The sequence below is a fragment of the Macrobrachium nipponense genome, chromosome 3, assembly GCF_015104395.2.
Source record: "Macrobrachium nipponense isolate FS-2020 chromosome 3, ASM1510439v2, whole genome shotgun sequence".
NCBI lineage: Eukaryota > Metazoa > Arthropoda > Malacostraca > Decapoda > Palaemonidae > Macrobrachium > Macrobrachium nipponense.
This window is the reverse complement of record NC_087202.1, coordinates 121,903,541-121,926,723: the sequence shown is the minus strand read 5'-3', so window position 1 is coordinate 121,926,723 and position 23,183 is coordinate 121,903,541. Positions and strand designations below refer to the sequence as shown.

Here is a 23,183-nt window from a genome sequence, read left to right as displayed (position 1 = left end):
AATACAAACATCCACAATAATGTAGATTGGAGAATGGATGATAAGATGAGGTTAAACTTTATGGGAGAGACATTGCTACAGCCCTAATCTCGTGAGTCCTTACCTTCACAATAGGTAGAATCACCTCTCCCACTAGAGAATGTGCCCTATGAATGGATCCTGAATACCTTAAGTTACTGGACGTACCCTTGATATTAAGGAAAAACTTAAGTGCCCTCACTGGGCAAAGAGACCTCTCCTCATCTTCTGTGCCTACTACTTGAGTAAGGTTCTTAATAGTAAAAGAATGAGGCCAGGCATTAATCAGACTCTTGTTCTTAGCAAGGAAACTGAGAGTGAAGGAGCATAAAGCATTTCTATTAGAATTCAACTCTTTTATTGAGAGTCTGAATTTCACTTACTCTCTTGGCTGTAGCTAAAGCTACTAGGAAAAGTGTCTTTCTGGTTAAATTCCTCAACGAAGTAGAAGCCAGAGGCTTGAAAGGAGGGCCGGAAAGCCATTTGGGGACTATGTCAAAATTCCACAACACACTGCTCTAAGTCCTTGCACTTGCTAGTGTCGAACGATCTTATAATACCTGGCAGGTCCTGATTCGAGGAAAGGTCCATACTTCTATGTTTAAGGACTGGCTTAACATCACCCTCCCTAACTATAGATGATGACAAGCCTCTCAATGACCTCAGGCATAATAAAAAATCAGCAATCTCAGTTACAGACATTTTAGAAGAGACATGATTTCTTTTGCACCAAGTGCAGAAAATAGCCCACTTGTTTTGATAAGACATTGGTTGATGACTGACGTCTGCACTTGGAAATAGCCTTTGAAGCCACCCTTGGAGTTTCTTAACAGTATGAACCCTGTCAGAGCTAGTATAGACAACCCTTGATGGAATCTTCAGAGGTGTGGTTGTATGAGAAGCTTGCGTTTTTGAGGGAGCAACCTTGGAAAGTCCACTAAGAGCCTTATCAGGCCTAGGAATGACTCCCTCAATGGCCAAAATGGGGCCACCAGAATCATTAGAGGCACTCTTGTGCGACCAGAACTTGTTTATAACCTCCCTTGTCATTCCTTATCATTGTCCGACTAATCACGCAACATGGCATCCGTCACCCAAGCCGGCAGATCTGGAACTGGTGAATAGTAGAACGGCATACGGTGATATTTAGAGGGTGTGAATAGATCGAGAGATGGCCTCCCCTACAACTTCGGATCTCCACCAATGCAGGTGTTTCTCGAGGTCTGGGGTATTGGAAAAACAAATGAGTCTGGATTCCTTTTTGGTTCTAGCTAGCTTGGAGAAAAAACTGCAGGACTCTCATCATATGCAGTCTCCTCATGGAGACAAATTGCTCAATGGAGGTTAGTGTCTCCAGCAGGATCATCCACTCATTGGCTGAACACTCTTTAAGGGATAGAAATCTATCCACTGTCCGAAGGCATGATTCTACTCTTTTTGGGGCTGGAAAAGCCAAAAAAAGATGAGAATTCAGTGTCATTCCCAAATAAACTATCTGTTGTGTTGGAACCAGTTGAAACTTCTGATCATTATAATTAAAAGTCCTAAGTCACAAGCTAGTCTTTTGAAGGTCCTCTTCTTTTGTTGGGGGTGAAGTAGCTAGTTGTCCAAATAAAGGCGATATTGATTCCCAAGAGAGTGAGCCAACCCACCAGACGAATCTGAGGTACCTGAATGTATGGGGACATGAAAGTACAGTGGACCCCCTGTATTCGCGTTCTCTCACATTCGCGGATTTCTCTCGGGAACGTTTCCCAGCATTATTCGCAGAAAATTCGCACATTCGCGGTATTGTTCTATGAGAAATATCCACAAATTCCTGTTTTTTTTATCAATTTCATCATAAAATGCACTTTTCGTAATAAAACTATTCAAAAAAACAAGTATGAAAATTTTTAGTGGGTTTTTCTTGAGTTTTAACTAACAAAATAGGTTGTTTTTTGCGTTTTTAAAGGGGTTCCAAACATTTGCAGGTTCTAACTATTTGCGGGGGGTCTGATACGCATCCCCCGCAAAAACGTGGGGACCACTGTACGTATCTTGTATGTCTACCGAGACCATCAAGTCCCCTTGGCAAATGGATGCAAAAATAGAACAATTTGTCTCCCCCTTGAATTTTGTCTTCTAAACAAAGACAATCAGGGCGCTGACATCCAATACTGGTCTCCATCCTCCTGAAGTCTTTGGGACCATGAATAGGCAGTTGTGAAATTAATCTGATTCCAGATCCATCTCTCTCTACAGCCTCTTTCTGCAGAAGGATGGACACTTCTCCTGCAAGTGCTAAAAACTTCTCTGATCCTACAGAATATACTGCTAAGGCACTGGGTTTCCTGATGAAGGGCAGATCTTCTTTGAAGGGAATAGCGTAGCCGTTCTTGAGAACTTCTACCTGTCTATTGCTTTGCTCCTCTCAAAACTGTATGAATCTGGCCCTTAATGTTGCACAGGGAACACCGTCTCTACTGTTTTGGGAGGAGGCTTAGTTGCGGACTTTTTGATAGACTTGGAGGGGAAGCAGACATTTGTTCTAGGTTTAGATTGCTGTACAGAAGACAATAACTTGACACTGAAGGAGAAAACCTTCCTAGAGCGTTTAGAAGACTGCTGAAGTAAGTGTTGAGTTGACTTTTTCTGCAACTCTGAAGCAATTCCACTCACCACTACTTGTGGAAAAAGGAGGTCACGTACCAAAGGGGAGAACAAAAGTGCTGACTTCTGAGCAGAAGTCACCCTTCTAGAGGTAAAAGAGCACCAAAGTTCACGTTCCTTGAGTATGCCCATTGCAAACATGGATGATAATGCCCAGGAACTGTCCCTAACTGCCCTGACAATACAGGACAGGAGAGCAAATAAATCCAAGGAAAGATCTTCAGGCACTGAAGGATGATGTAGGAAATTTCTTGGCCAGGGCACTTATTGCCCAATCTAAAAAACTAATGACTTCAAATACTTAAAAATGTTTCTCAGTAAATGACCTAGTTCGGCTGAAGAAAACATCACCTTATCGGCCGCAAAAACAGATCTGCAAAAGAGATTCAATAAGCCCTAAAAAGTTGCCCTGGGCAGAGGCAGATGCACCCAGAGAGGGGGTTTTGCGAGTAAAATAATAAAAGTGTCTCCTCTTTTAACAAACAAGAAGGAGGATAACAGATGGCAACCTCCCTTGCTCTCTTTTGTCTGCTGGCCAGCAATCAATTTCACTCAGGGCCTTCATGGCCAAAGTAGAAAGCACCATATTAGGCAGTTTAACCATGTACAAAGATAAACTGTTCATCTGGAAAGCAGAACCAAGAAAAGTTGGAGCTGCTGGAGTAGAGAGCAATGGGAAACTTCTCAAAAATAAGTAAAGTGAAGAAGCATCTGCAGATGGAGGAGAAGCCTCTTCTAGATAAGGATTCTCTTCTGCTCACAATACAGGTGAAAAAGTAGCCTCCACTGTGCCAGAAACAGGAGGTGGTTTAAGAAAACTAAAAAAGTCATCCAAATGTTGTTGGATGGGAGCCAAAACCGATTCCAATACACATGGCATGAGTCAAAGACGTTGAAACATGATGAGAGACAGCTGAAGGAAGTGCTGGCACCAAACAGGGGCCAATGAGCACTTGGAAGAGGTTGGGCGCACAGGAAGTAGGAGAGCTGGGAACAGGATTAGGTGGTACAGCTGAAGCACCAGGGTTCGGGAAAGTGACAGAAATAATATGTACATAAGGGGGCAGAGGAAGACCTCAAAGCTTCCTGATTAGCTAAAGTCTTATCAAATCTAGACAAGGCTTTCCTCTTTCCAGTTTGGAAAGATGTGAAATCATAGTCTTCCACTGTTTAAAGTCCCACTCAGCACATTGAGAACAAGTCAGATCCACTGACCTCTGCAACCTGTAAATACTGCATGCAAGTCATACTTTGCAAATGTAAACCTCATTTTGCATCCTCTGCTGCTATAACATGATATTGTTATGTTACAATAAAGTTTTGTACATACTTACCTGGCAGATATATACTTAGCTATGGACGACAGAGTCTATAGCTAAGTATATAACTGACAGGTAAGTTGAATGTACAAAAAAGTATATTTGATACACTTATGTCAGACATTGTCAGAATAGCAGCCTAACTAGTACATAAATGCCGAAAGGCTACCAAAGCATCCAAAAATACTTCACCAAGGTTCCTCGAAAACAACAAGTCAAGTCTATGAAATTCAAAATATAGTTGCAGCTAACAACCTTCGTTGGATGCCGGCAGAAATAAATTGAGCTCTCTGCTACTTTGTTTCCATTCTTCCCCAAAAGTGGGTGGGGCTAGTTATCTACACCAAAACAAAAGCATTGCTACTGTGAACTTGAACATTTTAACTGCTGGTACTAGAAACTGTTAGCTATATGTATAATTACTTGGTAAGATACTTAAATAAAATATATTTTTTTTACATTCTATGTAAAATACAAGGTACCCATTGGTATTTGAGGACAAGACAATAAGGCCCCTTTCACACTATGCGTTTTGCCAACACAGTTAGCTGCGTTGCGGTGACACAGACAACAATCGACTTATACATCTTACGTAGTCGTTCACATCTTGCACGTGAGTGAAATTGTCACTGCATTGCCGCATAATGCATGTTGTACCACCAGGCTTCTGCATCGACGCAGATGGATGCGGTGGCAAGTGGACCATCATGTTCAATGCACGTCTTCACATCTTGCGTATCACACGCACTTAGCGGCATGCTGAACTACTCTCCGGTGGCCAGGGAAATTGCGAGATTAGGCAGAATAACAAATACGTACATATAAACCTACCCTATGAAAACCATCATCTTCTGGCACTTTTTGAACTTCATAATACATATGCATTTTTATTCAACTGAGGACTATTACTATTATCATTATTATTATTACTATTAGTATTATTATTATATAAAAATAGTTTAATCACACACCACTACTGTACTGATATACTGTTACTTTATCATGTTTAAAACTGTTTGAACAGAGATTAATCTCTCTCTCTCTCTCTCTCGTAGCGCCCATTTACAAAAAAGGTCCAAAAGAAGAGCCAGGAAATTATAGCTGTCTAACGTCGGTCGTTTGCAAGATTTTTGAGTCCATTATTGCAGATCAAATTGTGGATCACATTGATAGAAACAACTTGTTAAACAGTCAACATAGTTTCAGACAAAACAGATCATGCCTATCAAACCTCTTAGAGTTTTTCCATAACATGCTTGGTATTTACGACAGTAGTAGAGCAAAAGATATACTTTACTTAGATTTCCAAAAGGCCTTTGACAAGTCCCACAAAAGAAACTGATGACAAAAGTTAGAGATTTAGTAATTGTAGGAGAAACAGCAGACTGGGTCGAAGACTGGCTAACTTATAGAAAACAGAGAGTTGTAATAAATGGTGAAGAATCAGTATGGGCAGATGTAACAAGCGGAGTTCCCCAGGGTTCTGTCCTTGGCCCTCTCTTGTTTTTTATTGACGTACATTAATGACGATGATGTAGGCTTAAGTAGCAGGATAGCCAGAAGTTGTAAACAGCAACAGTGTGGAAGTTTAAAAGAAAGCTACATTTAAGTGAGCACACAACGTCTCCTCGGATGGACTAACAAGTCTTTGAGACATCCTAATCCTTGTAACTCCTTGTAATTCTCTCTCTCTCATCATACTATAATGGGCGTTATGGCGGGGACCCCTAAGATGGTTTGTAATGGGGTTTCATCCAACCTAACCCCCTCCTTTGTAGGGGCTGGGGGTGAGAAGGGATTCCCTGAAACGGAGCTGTTTCTGGCCGTGAAACGAGGCTGGTTATTCCCGTAGACTTAGTTACTTTACGATTTTTCATACATAATTTCTGTACAACTTCCCCGGAGAAAGTCACGAATATTTCAGCTCGGACACAATAGAAGATGAATATTATCATCAATATCCGCAACATTTTTTTAATAACTTAAATCCATCGGGACTGCCATTGCACAAAATAACGTTGAAGTACAGCCCGGTAATGTTGCTTCGGAATTTCGATCCTGCCAATGGACATTGCAACGGAACGAGGTACACCGTTATGGAGCTAAACTCCCATGTCATCGATAGCAATAGGCCCTCACACCGGCAAACGTCTGTTCATCCCCTGGATTCCTCTGATGCCTTCAGACAACCAGTTTCCGTTCCAGTTACGGCGCAAGCAGTTTCCCATCAACCTGGCCTTCTCATTCACTGCAACATGTTTGCAGGGCAAGACTTTGGATCGTGTTGGTGTGTTTCTGCCGTCACCCATGTTCACGCATGGCCAACTGTATGTGGCGATGAGCAGAGCAACTGACTCTGCCAACTTGAAATTAAGTTGTGGACAAACTGATAACATTGTGTACAAAGAGGTTCTGTAGTAGGTATGTATAAAAATTGCCCTTATTTTAATATTGCTGAGCAAATAGTACATATAAATTTTTCACTTCTGCACCCGTATTTTATCACACATCGTAGATGGGTAAGTTTGCTAGTAATTTTAAAGAGCTGAAAACGTACCAGATCCAACAAGAACATATTTTATAGATGAGCTAAAAATAATAACTTGCAATATATATTGAATTACCTAATTAATGAAAAGGATATTAGCGTTATTTGCATATACTATTTATCAATATGTTTTCATGGTGCAAGAATGTTGTAAGAAACTAAGCACCTGGTTGTGGTTCAACTTGTTCCCTGCAGCTCTTCTTGAATCTTAAAATCTCTTCCCTGGGCTTTTTCAGACACTGAATGTAAATTACGTATACAAAAATATGAAAATGAAACTCCCGGGATTTAAAACCAAATCCAGGGAAACGAAACTGGGCTAAATATAGCCGGGATCCTGGGAAAGGAAACCCTAGTCTGTACTTCTTCTTATAATGGAACGTGAAATCGATATAGATCTCCTTATATCTTTAGTGGAGACAAAACCAGTGTTATGGGATAAAAGTCTTGAAGACTGCAAAAGTCCGAATTTGACTAGATCTGCATTTCGTATTTTGCCTACGAAGCTTATTATATATTATACATAGCCACAGTAGTTCCTCGAATGATGCTTTAGACATACAGAAGTAATTGAAGAAGTTGTTGCAGTCCCGTTTCAGATCCTCAAATAACGTGGCAAATGGCCCCAATGTCTCTCACTGTGCATTCAGTCCACCCAATGGATTTGGCACCATCTCTCGTTTTCCTCCGTAAATGCACTCAATACAAGCACAATACTCCTCTCTTATCCATTGTGGTTGACATTACAACCCACCATAGACTGAATATAAACAAATCTCCCGCCACAGACTGAGTATTAAACAAGTCGAGAATGAGGTTGATTCTGCATAATACAACTGTGTGTGTGGCAACATTTAAAAATCCACAGCACTTTCTGCAACGCGGCAAACGCATCTATCTACAGCAACAACACGCACAGTGTGAAAGGGGCCTTAGGGGAGCAGATTATCATCACTAAACACATTTTACACGGTGCTGTATCATTAATGTACTGCATCTGGTTTTACAACTAGTCATGATGGAATATGTAACAGTAAAACCTGGGCCAACTGTATGTCTTGTTACAATCAAATATAGTGGTCCCCCGTATTCGAGGGGGGTGCGTACCAGACCAACCCCCTTCCCCCACGAATGTTTAGAATCCATAACTAGTTGGAACCCCTATAAATACGCTGAAAACGGCCTATTTTGGTGGGTAAAACTCGAGAAAAACTCACTAAAAATTTGTATACCTGATTTTTTAAGAGTTTTATTATGAAAAGTTCATTTTATGATGAATTTGATTAAATAAACCAGGAATTTCTGGATATTTCTCATAGAAAAATACCGCGAACAGGCGAATTTCCTGCAAATAATTGGTAGATATGATCCAGAGAGAAATCCGTGAATCCGAAGAATGTGAATACAGGGGCCCACTGTACTCATATATTTGAAAAGCAAATAGACAACAGAGGCTAGATAACATCTCTACCATTTCTATACTTTATATCAATAACAAGAAGGGTGGAAGGCCATCTCTTTTATGCTTCCTAAAAATCTAAAATATTTGTCACTTCATATTGTAATGAGAACCTTAATATTCTCTACTTCAATATGTAGTACCAAAGTTCTTATCTTGCGGTTCACCTAATCATTTCCAAAGATCCTAACATGAGGAACCCAGCAAAAACTATTACTAATTATACTTTAAAAAACATTCTTGAGCGCTGTCAATTCAAGAATGAAATACAGTGAAGGACAAGACCTGCAAAACAAATTACCAGCTCATAAAATGACCCTGAAAGCATGCATTACAAACATCTTAATATTGGAGAGTTCAACCCTTCCATTAGTGAACACTTATCCTCATGAGATCTTTCTGCAAACATGTCAAGCACCATTAACTTTTCATTGGTTTCAAAAATATTAAAGGAGAAGCAACTCAAAAGAAATCTTAGGGCCACAACCAATTTAATTTGCTCCCAGGAGATTGATCAACCAACTGAAACCCTTTTGAACAACTAAATGCCATCACCTGTCACAAGATACGATCAAATCTCCTCTAGTCATGATGGTAAAGAAGAACCGCAGGCAAGGTAAAGCAGACATATACACATCCATCAACTAAACACCACAACGCACATGCAGTTAACAATTACATATAAGCATCACCTAGAAGGAATAACATACTAATGCACCAGCTAGCAAGGAACAACACTTTAATGCTTATCATAAGTTTTTAAATTCCTCAAGGAAAAATGACAGCTATATCCAGTACAAAATGCTTTAACTATTATGAGTTGGAAGAGCATACTGCCCTTAGAACAATGACCTAAAAGCTTTTTGCAGAATTTCTTGAGACCATCCCAAGATCAAAGAACCTTATTATTATTAAATAAATATAGCCTAACCTCCCTTGGTAGGATAATACACTTTCAATCACTAGAGGAAAATTGCTAAAACAAAAGCACTCATGCACAACAAAAACTACTCATAATGGGGATGTAGCTTTCTATCCTTTTTCTTGTAACAAACTAACATTACACTAGCCTACATTTTATATTGTCATGCGAATAAAAAATGATATTGTTATTTTACATAAAGTTTTGTACATACTTACCTGGCAGACATATACTTAGCTTACGTCTCTGACGTCACGACAGAATTCAAAACTCGCGGCTAACGCGACAGGTAGGTCAGGTGATCTACCTTACCCGCCGCTGGGAGGCGGGTGTAAGAACCATCATACCTTTCTTGCCAGATTTTTTCTCTCTTATACCTGTCTCCTGAGGGGAGGCTGGGCGGGCCATCAATCGTATATGTCTGCAGGTAAGTATGTACAAAACTTTATTGTAAAATAACAAATATCATTTTTGTACATGAAAACTTTCCTGTCAGACATATACTTAGCTGATTGACACCCTTGGTGGAGGGTACAAGACAGAAAATAACAAAGAAAAGGTAAACAACACCTGTTGTAGGATAAACATAACCTTGGTTCTTACCTGTTTAGGCTGAAGACTTCATAGATACTGTCTATCAGTCTGCATAGCCATAAGAGCTACAGCGAGGGCGTGACCTACAGCTGAAAAGACTCTTTGGTCTACTAACGGGACTTGATATCCGCTTACTTAGTAGAATCCAAGTCGGATCATGTCAATGGGGGTTCGCCCTCTTCTATGACAGAACCTGTCCACTACCAACGCAGGAGCTTTAAACCAAATCCGATCACCTAACCAAACTAACGTTATTAGCATTACGAAACGAAAAAAGATGCCTACCTGCATCATCAATTACCAAAAAAAACAAGGGAAAAAACTACTAAGGATATGTTCCAGCTCCCTGCCCCAGCACCGAATCCGCCGATACGTACGGGCCTTAACGCGAAGCACTCGTCATACGTAATACTGACGTCTTTTAGGTAGTGGTTGGCGAATACTGAATTACATCTCCAGAATGTAGTTTTCATCAGATTCTGAAGAGACATATTCTTCTTAAAGGCCAAGGAAGTGGCAATTGCTCTCACTTCATGAGCCTTGACTTTTAGGAGCTTGAAATGTTCTTCATTACAAGATCTATGTGCTTCTTTCACAACACTTCTAATGAAGAAAGACAGCGCATTTTTCGACAATGGTCTGCTGGGGTCCTTTACAGAGCACCATAGTCTGTCCTCAATGCCCTTAAGGGTTTTCTTCTTCTGAAGGTAGTATTTTAAACTCCTAACAGGGCAAAGAGTTCTTTCAGGTTCTTCCCCTACTAGGGCAGATAAACCACGAACCTCAAAGTTCCTTGGCCAAGGATTTGAGGGGTTCTCATTTTTTGCTAAAAACGAAGGAAGGAAGGAACAAACCACGGAATCTCCTTTGAAACCTACCCTTCCTTCATAGGGCATGAATCTCACTAACCCTTTTAGCAGATGCTAAAGCATGAGAAAGAGAGCTTTCCTCGTGAGATCTTTGAAGGAGGCTAAATGTGGTGGTTCAAACCTAGCGGACCTCAGGAAACGAAGAACCAACATCCAGATTCCAACTTGGAACTTCGTTCGAAGTTTTCTTGGAAGATTCAAAAGATCTTAATAGATCATGAAGATCTTTGTTATTCGAAAGATCTAAATTCCTATGTCTGAACACCGCAGCCAGCATGCTACGGTATCCTTTGATAGTAGATACTGCCAAACCGCATTTTTCTCTGAGGAAAACTAGGAAATCTGCTATCTGAGTCACAGAGGTACTGGAAGAGGAAAACTTCTGGTTCCTGCACCAACGGCGAAGACGTCCCACTTCGACTGGTAGACTTTAAGGGTCGAACGGTCTTCTAGCTGAGGCGATAGCCTTAGCAGCTTTTGTTGAAAACCCCTTCGCTCTGACAAGACTTTTGACAGTCGAAAGCCAGTCAGATTGAGAGCGGGGAGGTTTCTGTGATACCTGTCGAAGTGGGGTTGTTTGAGCAAATCTTGTCTTTGTGGAAGTGCTCTTGGAAAGTCCACCAACCATTCCAGTACCTCTGTGAACCAATCTTGGGCGGGCCAGAACGGAGACTACTAGCGTCATTCTTGTCCTCTCCGAGATAGCAAATTTCTTGAAGGGTTGTCCTAGTACTGTTTGACGGGGGAAAGGCGTAGACGTCTAGCCCTGTCCAATCTAGGAGAAACGCATCCACTGAAACTGCTCCTGGGTCTGAGATCGGGGAGCAGTAAATTTCGATTCTTGCGTTCTTTGCTGTTGCAAAGAGATCGATGTGAGGTCTGCCCCATCTTCTCCACAGGTCTTGGCATACTTCTGAGTGGAGGGTCCACTCGGAAGGCAGGAGTTGATTCTTCCTGCTCAGGAGATCGGCCCTGACGTTCCTTTCTCCCTGTACGAATCTGGTGAGAAGACTGATCTTCCTTGTTTGAGACCACAGCAGAAGATCCCTTGCTGTTTCGTACAGGGAGAAGGAGTGCGTCCCCCCCTGTTTCTTGATGTACGCCAAGGCTGTTGTGTTGTCCGCAATTGACCTGCACTACTGCATTTCGGACGTGGGGTTCGAAGGCTTTCAATGCCATCCAGACTACCATCAACTCTTTCTTGTTGATGTGCCAGGACACCTGATCCCCTTCCAGGTGCCTGACACTTCTCTTGTCCCGAGTGTCGCTCCCCAACCTGCCTCCGATGCGTCGGAAAACAACACATGGTTGGGGTTCGGCATGTAGAGAGACATTCCTTCCACAAATCGAAGTGGGTCGTTCCACCACCGAAGGTCTCTCTTGATTTCTCTTGAGATCTTGAAGGAGAACTCCAGATCTAGGGAGAGACGCCTCCAGTTCTGGCATAGGAAGAACTGTAGAGGCCTGAGATGCAACCTTCCTAGAGAAACGAATTGCTCCAGCGAGGAGAGTCCCCCCAGCAGACTCATCCACTCCCTCGCTGTGCATGCATCTTTCTCTAGGAAGGTCGTTATTTTCTCGTAGCAACGAGCTATCCTCTCTGGCGACGGAAAAAGCCCGAAAAGCCAGAGAAGCTATCCGAATCCCAGATAGATCCTCTCTTGACTGGGGATTAATTGAGACTTCTGGAAGTTCACCATAAGCCCCAGCGAACTTGCCAATGTAAGGGTCTTTTGAAGGTCCTCCAGACATCTTTCTTGAGACTCTGCTCTGATTAGCCAGTCGTCGAGATAAAGCGACACCTCCACTCCCTCCAAATGTAGCCACTGCGCCACGTTTTTCATTAACCCCGTGAAAACTTGGGGTGCAGTTGATAGGCCGAAGCACAAGGCCTTGAATTGGAAGATGTTTCCTCCCATCATGAATCGTAGATACTTCCGTGAAGAAGGATGGATCGGCACATGAAAGTAAGCGTCCTGAAGGTCTAGAGACACCATCCAGTCCCCTGGACGAAGAGCCGCTAACACTGAGGAAGTTGTCTCCATGGCGAACTTCCTCTTTTCCACAAAGACGTTCAGGGCGCTTACATCCAACACCGGTCTCCATCCTCCTGAGTTCTCGGAACTAGAAAGTCTGTTGTAAAAGCCCGCAGAGCGGGGATCTTTCACTAGTTCTATAGCCTCCTTCTCTAGCATGAGATCTACTGCTAGAGAAAGGGCTTGATTCATGATGGGGTCCTTGTACTTGGCTACCAACTCCCTCGGAGTTGTCGTCAATGGTGGTCTTGACGAGAAGGGAATGAGGTATCCTTTGCTGACAATCGATAGGGACCAATTGTCTGCCCCTTTGTGGGCCCAGACGTCGGCAAATTTCAGTAGTCTGGCACCCACTGATCCGTCTCTCACTGCTTTATCCATGCAAGTGAGTACACAGTTAAGATCTTCAGGAGACAGAGCATTCTGGGGTCTTGGTCTTATTAGCCAGAACACCTAAAGACCAATCAAGGAAGTTGAAAACTTCCAGGACTCGGAACATTCCCTTCAGTAAGTGGTCAAGTTCGTTCATTCCCCCCACGTAGTCTTGCGGACCAAGAGGGCGGAACGACCGAGCAGCATCCACTAATGAAGAGAAGTCCGAGTCCGCAGACAAGAAGGGAGAGCGAGACCTAAAGGTTCTCCCAGATTCGTACCAGAATCCCAATCTGCCGGTCAGTTTAGACGGAGGGAAAGAAAAAACCGTCTTCCCTTTCTCTTCCTTAGAAAGGAGCCATTCCCCAAAACCTCTCAGCGCCTTCTTCATGGAAACAGTAGGTTTCATCCTTACACAAGACGAAACCTTCGACGTCTTCGAAGTGGAGAATAACGAAAGAGGAGAAGGGGGAGCCACAGGAGAAAGGATATCTCCAAACTCTTGCAGGATGTAACTCCGTTAGTTTCTTATAGGAGGAAACTGAGGCGTCTTTTGGTCCTTCTTCTTCTGAGGGGTCCTGTTCCTCCTGAGCTGAAGAGCCCTCCTGATCCTTAGAGGCGCGACTATTCTTAAAGGAGTCTCTAGAGGAAGTTAGACGTATACGTCTTGGAGACAATGCTTCAGGCAAGTGTCTACTTGCAACCTCCTTCTTGTCTGGAGGAGTGCGTTTCCCAGATCCTTGAAGCCTAATAGGAGTCATGCGGCAAGTCAGGTGCAGAGCGCCTGTTTGAAGAAGAACTTCTATCAGGCTCTTGGCGCCTATCCAAAGGAGAGCGGCTACCAGGCGAACGGCGCCTGCCATACGAAAAGCGCCTACCAGGCTCTTGGCGCCTGAACCGAGGCGAGAGAATCTCTGGCGACGAGCTCTACTAGGTGAGCGCCTACCAGGGGAGAAGTGCCTGCCTAGGCTCTCGGCGCCTGACTCGAGGTGAGTAAAAGTCGGGAGAGAGCGCCTGCCAGGCGAAACGCGCCTAACAAGCTCTTGACGCCTGTCCAGCGAAGGGCGCCTGTCCGATTTAGGGCGCTTGTCAACCGGAGAGTGGAGGCGAGACGAGGAGCGGCTACGAGGTGAGTAGTGCCTACTAGGCTCTTGGCGCCTGTCAAGGGGAGCGATCCTGTCTCGAGAAGAGCGTCTGTAGGGTGAGGATCTCCTACGCGCAGTTTGCTCCTTGTCCGAAGGAGAAACTTGTCTGTCAGGCGAATGTCGCTTAGACGCAGATGTTGATCTTGTCCGAAGCAGAAAGCCTCCTGCGAGAATCCGAACGCACAGGTGAGCGCGCCTCTTCCGTCGAATAGCGAGAGTCAGGAGAGGGGAGCCCTGGACTTCTTACAGGAAGCGAGACGTCCTTCCTACGACGAGAAGAACACGCAAAGAGAGCCAGCCAGAGCCGAAATCTGCGCCTGAAGGTTAGCCAAGACCCTTGCAGGAGAATTCACAAACTCGTGAACAGGAGACGAAGCTCGATCTCCGCTCGGGGAACGATACTCCTGAGATCTCTTACGCTTCTTCGCTTCCACCTCAGGCTCTTCCGAAAAAACTTCAGGGCTGGAAGGGCGGGCGCAGGGAGCGTTCCAGGCTCTCTTCGAAGGGCGCGAGGCTTCCGAAGAGCTCCATCCTCTTTTAGGAGAAGGCGAAGGCGACGACGAGAAGCACTGGCGCAAAATTTCTCTCTTGGAGCGATCCAAGGTAGCCTGGGAACGATCAACAGGAGCTACCGAGGGGACGCCTGACCGTTGGGGATGCTCCCTAACCTTCCTGCGGCTTTCGACTTTCCTCCTCCACTGGGACTGGGAGTCTGGAAGAGGTCTAGGCCTGGAAGCATTAGGGAGCCGATCAGACGCACCCTCCACTGCACTGGGTTCACTGCACAAATCACTATTGGAATCACTCTTACCTTCTAGTTGCTTGATTTTCCTCTCCATACTGCGAATGGTGGCTTTCATTGAGGCCACTTCCGAAGGCGCATCTTCGGCTTCGGTGCAGGGAGCAGGAGCTGAAACTGACAAAGGAGCTACTTCTAAAATAGGATTATCTACATCCAACTCGCTAATGAACGAGATCCTACTACTGCTCCTCCTGGAAGAAGCTTTCCTAACTTTATCCTTTTCAAGCTTCCTCAAGTAGGAAGACAAAGACTTCCATTCATCCTCATTCAGCTTTTCACATTCATTACAATGGTTATTAAAGGTGCATTCATTCCCTCTACACTTCAAACATACCGTGTGAGGGTCTACCGCAGCTTTCGGTAGCCTCACCTTACACTCAGTCATACAACAAACTCTAAACATAGCAGTTTTTTCCTTAGTATCGACATCAGACATCATGAATCCAAGAAAAATCCAAAGAAAAATCCAAAGAAAAGTCCAATAACTGTCCACAAATCGCGAATGCTCCAGGGCGAAAACGAGAAAAGAATCCAACTGTCAAGAGGTACCGACAACAGGTGTGGTCGACACCGACGGCAGAAAAAATCTGGCAAGAAAGGTATGATGGTTCTTACACCCGCCTCCCAGCGGTGGGTAAGGTAGATCACCTGACCTACCTGTCGCGTTAGCCGCGAGTTTGAATTCTGTCGTGACGTCAGAGACGTAAGCTAAGTATATGTCTGACAGGAAAGTTCATGTACAAAATGGCAAATTCAATAAACGGTATGGATTACAAAAGGGTATACAGTGGGCCCCCGGTATTCGCGGATTTCTCTCTGGAACATTTCTCCGCATTATTCGCGGAAAATTCGCTCATTCGCGGTATTTTTCTATAAGAAATATCCATAAATTCCGGGTTTTTTTGATCAATTTCATCATAAAATGCACTTTTTGTGATAAAACTATTAAAAAAACCATGTATGAAAATTTATAGTGGTTTTTCTTGAGTTTTAACTAACAAAATAGGCTGTTTTTAGCGTTTTTATAGGGGTTCCAAACATTCGCGGGTTCTAACTATTCACTGGGGGGTCTAGTACGCATCCCCCGCAAATACGGGGGGGACCACTGTAATAATTAATAACAAAATCACAACTGTTAATGACAAATGTAGAAAAAATACATAATGTTGATAAAATTCCATATTGAAATACTTTTTTTATTCAAATCTTACTCATTATGCTGAATTTTATATAAACAAAATTTGTTGATCAAAAGCGTGACCACAAATTTGTACTCCCAGTTGAGACTTGGGCTAGGTTATAATTCTATACAACCAGACACTGTTTACTTCTGTACTACATATATAACTTTTACCTTTAGGCTATACATAACAAATGTTGAAAAAATCTGCAAAAATTTAGAGGACCTATGCTGTAATCAATAACTGTAGTTTTGACGTGCATTTTGCAATGGAAAACAAAAAGGATTCAGAGTTAAATGAATAAAAAAGAATAGAAAGAAAAACACTGGGTAAAACTGCAGACTACTACTGCACCCCTCTTGTTTAAGTAACTACCAGTTTATGTGGAAAATGGGCACCGCGTTCAGTACCAGTCCCTTGGGGATGAATGTAAAAACAAGCGAAAGATGGTAAATACCATAAACAAACAAAAGACCTAAGCATACACAAAAACTAGGGATGTGCCCAGTTATCGGTATTGGTGGTATCAGCTAGTTTTTGTGGTATTGTCATCGGTGAATTTCTGACCGATACCTACCAGCTGATACTTTTGTCATTAGTATACGTATTTAAAATCCTTCTAGGCTTCCTAAAATGTATATATTAACAAAGCCTACCAAACCGGAACCTTTCATAATCTAAATAAATGAGTCTGTTAACTGTTTCTAGCCAATATATAAATTAAAACTGAACAAAAGTATGTACTATATGGTATTGGTGATTTCAGATTTCTCGTCACCCCATGAACTTGAGTAAGCACCATGAACCTAAATTGTTAAATGTCTTTTAATGGTAGCCATAATATAAGCCAAACTGTGTCCAGGTAATAGTGATCTAAACACTACATATTTATAATCAATGTTCTTTTTCTATTAGATTTATATGACCTTTCAACTTTTCATCCTTTAGTATACAATAATCAGAGAACAAGAATGATTTTAGTAACAATATATATTCTCTTAAATAGCAGTAATATGGAGGTAACAGGTATCGGTATCAGCTTCAAAAGTTGTTGTTGGTATCAGCAAAAAAATTTGGTATTGGTGCATTCCTAACAAAAACGTAAAAGTAAAGGTGGTAAATATTCTGAAAGGTGACAGGAAGGAATCAGACAATAGTAAAAATTGTCTTCAATTTTACCAAAACTTGGATGAAAATAGTGTGCATAAAGAAACAAAATACAGAGGAGTGATTTTTGAATGTGTGAATACGTGTACAGGTACTAAAAAAATGCCCTCTCAAATAACAAGCATATTTCATAGAACACATCACAGAAGTGCAGCAACAAATTCATATAAATGGGCTATTATAAAAGGAACTACACTAAACTAATCAACCCTAACATAACCTAATCTAGTAGGCCCTGTTACTTAGCCGGACCCCTCAGGGAAGTTAACTCCATTTTTTACCAAAAGCTTCCCTATAATGCTGCGCATGTGCAATAGCATTCCAGGATCACCAGCATACAATAACATATCAGTTCTGAGATTAATTACAGGTTAATTACAGTCAAACAACTAAAAATAACATTACATTCTAAATGAGCAACCAAAATACTATGGGAAAAGTACATTTAAAAGGTAATAGCCGATGTGGAGCAACCCCATAGTTCAACCATTCTGTGTTTCTGAATTACACTTTGTTATAATCTTTAATATATTTGCAGTGCGGTACTTACAGCAATTTTAAAAACAAAACAATGCTTATTCACATAGGCTAAGTAGACAGAAGAACAGGAGTGTGCCATGAAGTTCAAGACACTCGAGCTAACAAAGTTAAAAACTAACAGAGTTAAAAGAAATAAAAATGTCCATAAAAATCCGATAAACAGTTAGCTACAGGATGAATATGATGCAGATTCAGTGCGGAAACCCTTCGACAACCGATGAATAAGACTTTCCCTTTGCAAATAGTTGGAGGCCGTAATGAAATGGTATTTTGATGTCAAACCGACTTTTAGAAACACAAAACAATATTCCACTTGCATCAAAACGACCACAGTAAGTTCGTAATAGGTTGTTTGGTCCCAGTAAATTTAGGTTATTCCTGGACACCAGAACCAAGCAAAGGAAACGTGACAAACATAAAATAAAATGGTAGGGTAAAATATTGAATGGCCATCTGGCAACCACCTCCTCTAACATAGCGTGACCACCTTCCTGAAAATCGGAAATGATGACCTTAATTTGTGAGTTGGGATAAAAAACTTGCTTCGAGAGGAAAGTACGTAGGTAGAGGTCTCGAGGTTTTGCTTCGACAAACGCTGCTGGCTCCTGACTATCCTGGGTTACAGAACGAGTTAAAAGTACTTTTACGGGATGTGGTCGAGCTACGGTATTTTACCCTTCATTTCTAAATGAATCAAATCTCATAACTAAAAAATTAACCCAAACTAAAACACTATAAGCTTTGATTAGGTTGTCAAGCCCAACAGATAATGGAGATTTATAGGTAACACTACTATAGCAGGTTCGTTTCCCCCAAGGGTGACTGTAACCTAACCTGAACGTTATCCTGGAAGAAGGACATACTAGCCTACTACTACCTTAAGGATCAAAGGATAAACCAGAAATTTTAATACTGAGAAACCAGAGGCGAATTCTAAAGAGAGAGAGAGAGAGAGAGAGAGAGAGAGAGAGAGAGAGAAGGATTACTATACTCACCAGGTCTCGTCGTCTGACAGGTCCGTCTCGTCGAGGCCGATAGGATCCATGGCCTCGAAGTCAGAGTCGAGCCCCTGGGACTGCCGCTTGGGAGTGGTCGGGGGTTGCTGAGAATGATCCTTGCCGCCCACAGGTGTTGTAGTACCGTCGCCCATAGGCACAGGACTGCCGCCCACACTACCACCACCTTCTTTCATCAACTGCTGCCTCTCCGACCGCAATTCCTCATTCTGCAGTTCCAACTGTTTGACTAGAGCCTGCAGCTTCTTGACCTCGGCCTCGGTGTCCGCCGTCTCCTCCAGTCTATTGTCCATGATCAGACTCATCTTGATGCCTCCGCGCATCAAAGAAGGAAGAAACACCGAATTTGCATCACATCTGCCGCCGTCGCACTTGGCATCGTCACCCCGAAACTGATTTCACAAATTCACTGTCAGGAAGAAAAACAGATCGCGATGACATCTGGCGGCCGCCCCTCGCACCAACACACCTCTCCTCCTGCTCTCAGTCTCCTCCGCTCAGCTCCGCTCCGCTCTCTCTCTCTCTCTCTCTCTCTCAGTCTCATTCTCACTCTACCTCACAACTCACACTACTACTACTTCCCCTCCTTCGGCGGAACCCGCGCCGTCGGACGGACGGGCGGACGGACAGGCGGCCGGCAGGCCGTGCGACGTCTGTTTCTCTCCCTCGCCTCGCCGCCCGCTTTCACCCAGCTCTCTCGAAGGGGAAACTGTCCAGAAACAGACGTAGCTACATCATTCCAGACTTTAATATTATGGATATACCGATGACATAGAACAATGATAATATTCTATAAAAGTCTTCATTTCAGTTCAGGGTCATACACATTGGAATATACAAAGTAGAGACTACAATACACACAATCTAGTTGCACGTACGAGTACATTTATAAAACTGGCATAATAGGCATCCACACAGTTACTGAAGTAGTAGTAAAAATCGTAATTTATCGAGAATAACGGCAGAAATATTAAAAACAAGTACATTGAACAACAGATTGCATGCAAATGAATTTCCTGCTTTGGACCTTTTGTGGTTACTAAAGAATTGTCAGGTCCAGAGGGCTAAATACGAAAAGTAAAGAAAAAAAAATCTCAGTAATAATAATGATAACAGTAATAGTAACAATAATAAAAAAGCAATCATTAACGTTTGTTATCTCAAAAGTATGGATAGTAATGCATCTCTTAAAGTCTCTCGCCTTTAAAAGATACCTTTCAACTTACCTGGCGCAAGAGCCCTTCGTCCGAACGAGTGACTCAAGATGCACCAGGGAGTAAATTCCTAAGCGTATTAGTGTTCGTAAGAGTCACCCTTTAAAACCTTGATTCACCAGTACAAACTTAAAGTGGCCGTTTTTAAAGTATACTGACTTAGCATGTCCCTAATCTATTAATTTTATGATAGACGACGTCTTGCCTAACAGGACAATATTACGAAAAATGTGAAATATGTAAAGTATAATAGCCAGCTATCTTTTGTTACAGTATTTGCCTCTTGCTGATTATTTATTGAACTGATTGAATACTTTTTTCAAAATATAAGAAATTCCCGAATCATTTCTGTATCTGTTATATAATTTAAAGATTCAGTTTGTGTACTACAATTAAACTGTTTAGCCTACCTCCTACTTATTTTTTCGTATTCCAATAATGTTTCAACTTCCCTCAAGATTTCATTTACATTTAGATAATTTTGTGATCTATTTTTTTCTTTTTTATCAAATGACTCAGGACTCTGTACGGGTTACACTTTCCTAAAATACATCTCATTATTCTTCTTGGTTTTATTTTTTTATAACAATCAAACAAAACCTTTATGATTGTAATACATTAGAAAACGTGAAATGGCTGTAACTGATGTGGAAAACATTTGACGAAGTCTTAGACCGATGACAGATACAAGCAAGGATCATACAGATTTTTTTTCCCGAAACAGCGTATCCATTCCGTCAAAAAATGAGAGTACTGTATAAAGAAGACCACGACTGGAAGTCCAGACTCTAGGACATTACGTCCCGTCCTGGGGTTCAGGTAAAGGAGCCTTCACACTATGCACTGAAATCAGGACCTTTGAACACTCCATATAGGCCTAAAGGAACCTCGGAGTTACGCCGGTTCTTGCAGACGATGAACTAGTAGTACTACGTACTAGAGGTCTTCTAGACATTGGTTTTTGCAGGAATTTTTCTCTCACTTTATGGTACTACCTTAATTTCTTTTTCTTTATTGCCTTTTCCCCTTTTTTTGGATATGCGGTTGCTAGACCCACACCATTTTCTATACCCTGGCTGCTACTCACGGCAGAAAACTAACTAGCATGGTCGGATATCCAACCGGATATCCGTATCAATTCGGCACCCGGTTAAAAACTATCCAGTAATTTCTCCGTCTATAGCGAACATACGTATATAAATATAACATATATATATATATATATATATATATATATATCTATATATATATATAGAGATATATATATATATATTATATATAAGAAAGAGAGAGAGAGAGAGAGAGAGAGAGAGAGAGAGAGAGAGAGAGAGAGAGAGAGAGAGAGAGAGAGAGAGTAGGTAGCGCGCTAAATTGTCAGTCTAAAATGCAGACACTGATACAAAATATAATAAAATCGCAAATCTCGCGGAAGAAATTGGCGTCCTTCTCCTCTTCTTGTTTAATTCAGATTAACCCAGATAATGTCAGCTTCTTTGTTGATTCCAAGCACTCAGCAGCACGTGCTCATGACTCTCGCAAGAGAACTACGATGTTTTTTTGTGGGCTTCCTCGCTTATGACATTCAAACATTAGATTTCATAATTTCTGACTGATTTAGAAATCATATATGCGTCGATTCATTTTATTAATGTTATAAATAGAACAGCAGAGAACCGAAGAAGCCGAATCCCTAGACCGAAGAGAGGGAACATTCAGTTTAGGATATTTACACGTCTGTTAAAAGCTACTAGAACAAAAAATGGAGCGAAATATACAAGTTTTGAAATCTATTACCGCAGAAGGAAAGGAAAAAATGGGGGGGGCTATATATATACAGACTCTGAATAAGTTCAAAAGTTTTAACTACGGCGTACGACAACGGCGGAAACGGAAGTCTAAGGCTGCCTGGTGAGGCGGGGTTAAGACCTCAGGAGTCAGGAGTTCATTTCCAGTGAAAACATTTCCTAGTACTACAGCCATGTTTAAAGCCATATTTACGCGGATTACAGAAACAAATTAGGAAATACATAACATGAACTTTTATTTACAGTGTGAAGAGCGATCTCCAGTATAGCTTTAGTTTAAGAGCGTATTTTAAGTTAACAAAATTTTGATTTAAATCACAATAATCTCAGGTACTACTTCGATAATTCAACATACGAACATCAACTGTGCGCAAACGGGTTGATGAAAAACACATCGATAAAAAAAAAAGAAAGAAAGAGGCCAAAACGTTTATCTTCGCTATTTCTGAAGGGGCAAAGTGACGACACATCCTGTGTGTGTATTCCTGTGGTATTTTCGTATCAGCTGAGTGACGAAGAACTTTGAGCAGATATCTTACAGATTGATTATGAAATTGCTCTATGGTTTTACCCACCTATATATAAGGACCGTGGTTTTTACCCGAATTCATATAGTTTGCACACACACTATACTTTCACAGCGGAAAAAGGACGGTAACAGTCTTTATCACAATGCTAATAATTTTGAGTCGTCGTAACTTGAGAGAAAACAGCGTAAACCAAGAATCCTTAATGTGATTATATACATCACAAAACACAAGGCGTGAGTTCTTATCCGCAACAATGCATCAGCGAGGAATTATAGTAGCATTTTCATTTCGCTTAAATCTAAGTTTGGGCACTTTTATTGTTCTCAGTGGAAAGTACTCCAGATTATAGCAGATGATCGATCAGACACCCGCAGTCATTAAAATTGTTACTTCGGAATACTAACCGCGCGAGTGACATCTCATGATTTGAGAGAGAGAGAGAGAGAGAGAGAGAGAGAGAAGAGAGAGAGAGAGATCGCCCGTGTTGTCAATCGAGCCTCTGGTGTCTTGTGGATCAGTTTCTTGGGGCTAAGTTGACTCTGCAGATTAACACGTCAAGGACACACCATAACTGTTTCATTCGCTTCCAGTAACTATAACCTTTAACTACACTTGGACTTCTCATATGCTTCTCTCTCTCTCTCTCTCTCTCTCTCTCTCTCTCTCTCTCTCTCTCTCTCTCTCTCTCCTGTCTCTTGTTGAAGACATAAACGAAACTCACTTGAAAAGCCAGTCGGACCGGAAATACGCCTTGATTATAATTTATAAGGTCATTTCCAAGACTCCTGATTGTCCTAAAATTAATTTTGTTAGAATTCACTTCAAACTTTCGGTGCTACTATGGCTTGTTATCTACGCGTCACCTACTCCGATGTGCTATATAGTACTAAACACCGCAAGGTCTAAAGAATGGGTATTCTTTAGACCTTGTAAACACCGTATGGTAAATGTCAAGCAGACGGCCCCACGAAGATATCGTTTATCAATATAATTT

General features: G+C 41.9%; 1 protein-coding gene across 1 annotated transcript in view; it reads right to left on the bottom strand.

Annotated features, from left to right (window-relative positions):
- LOC135222277 (SLAIN motif-containing protein 2-like) overlaps window positions 1-19,286 on the bottom strand; it is a 28,232-nt gene extending 8,946 nt beyond the window's left edge. The window contains exon 1 of the mRNA XM_064260385.1: window positions 18,620-19,286. Within this exon, the coding sequence (XP_064116455.1) occupies window positions 18,620-18,963 (344 nt within the window). The 5' untranslated portion in view covers window positions 18,964-19,286. The remainder of the gene's footprint in view (window positions 1-18,619) is intronic.
- Window positions 19,287-23,183: the final 3,897 nt, after the last annotated feature.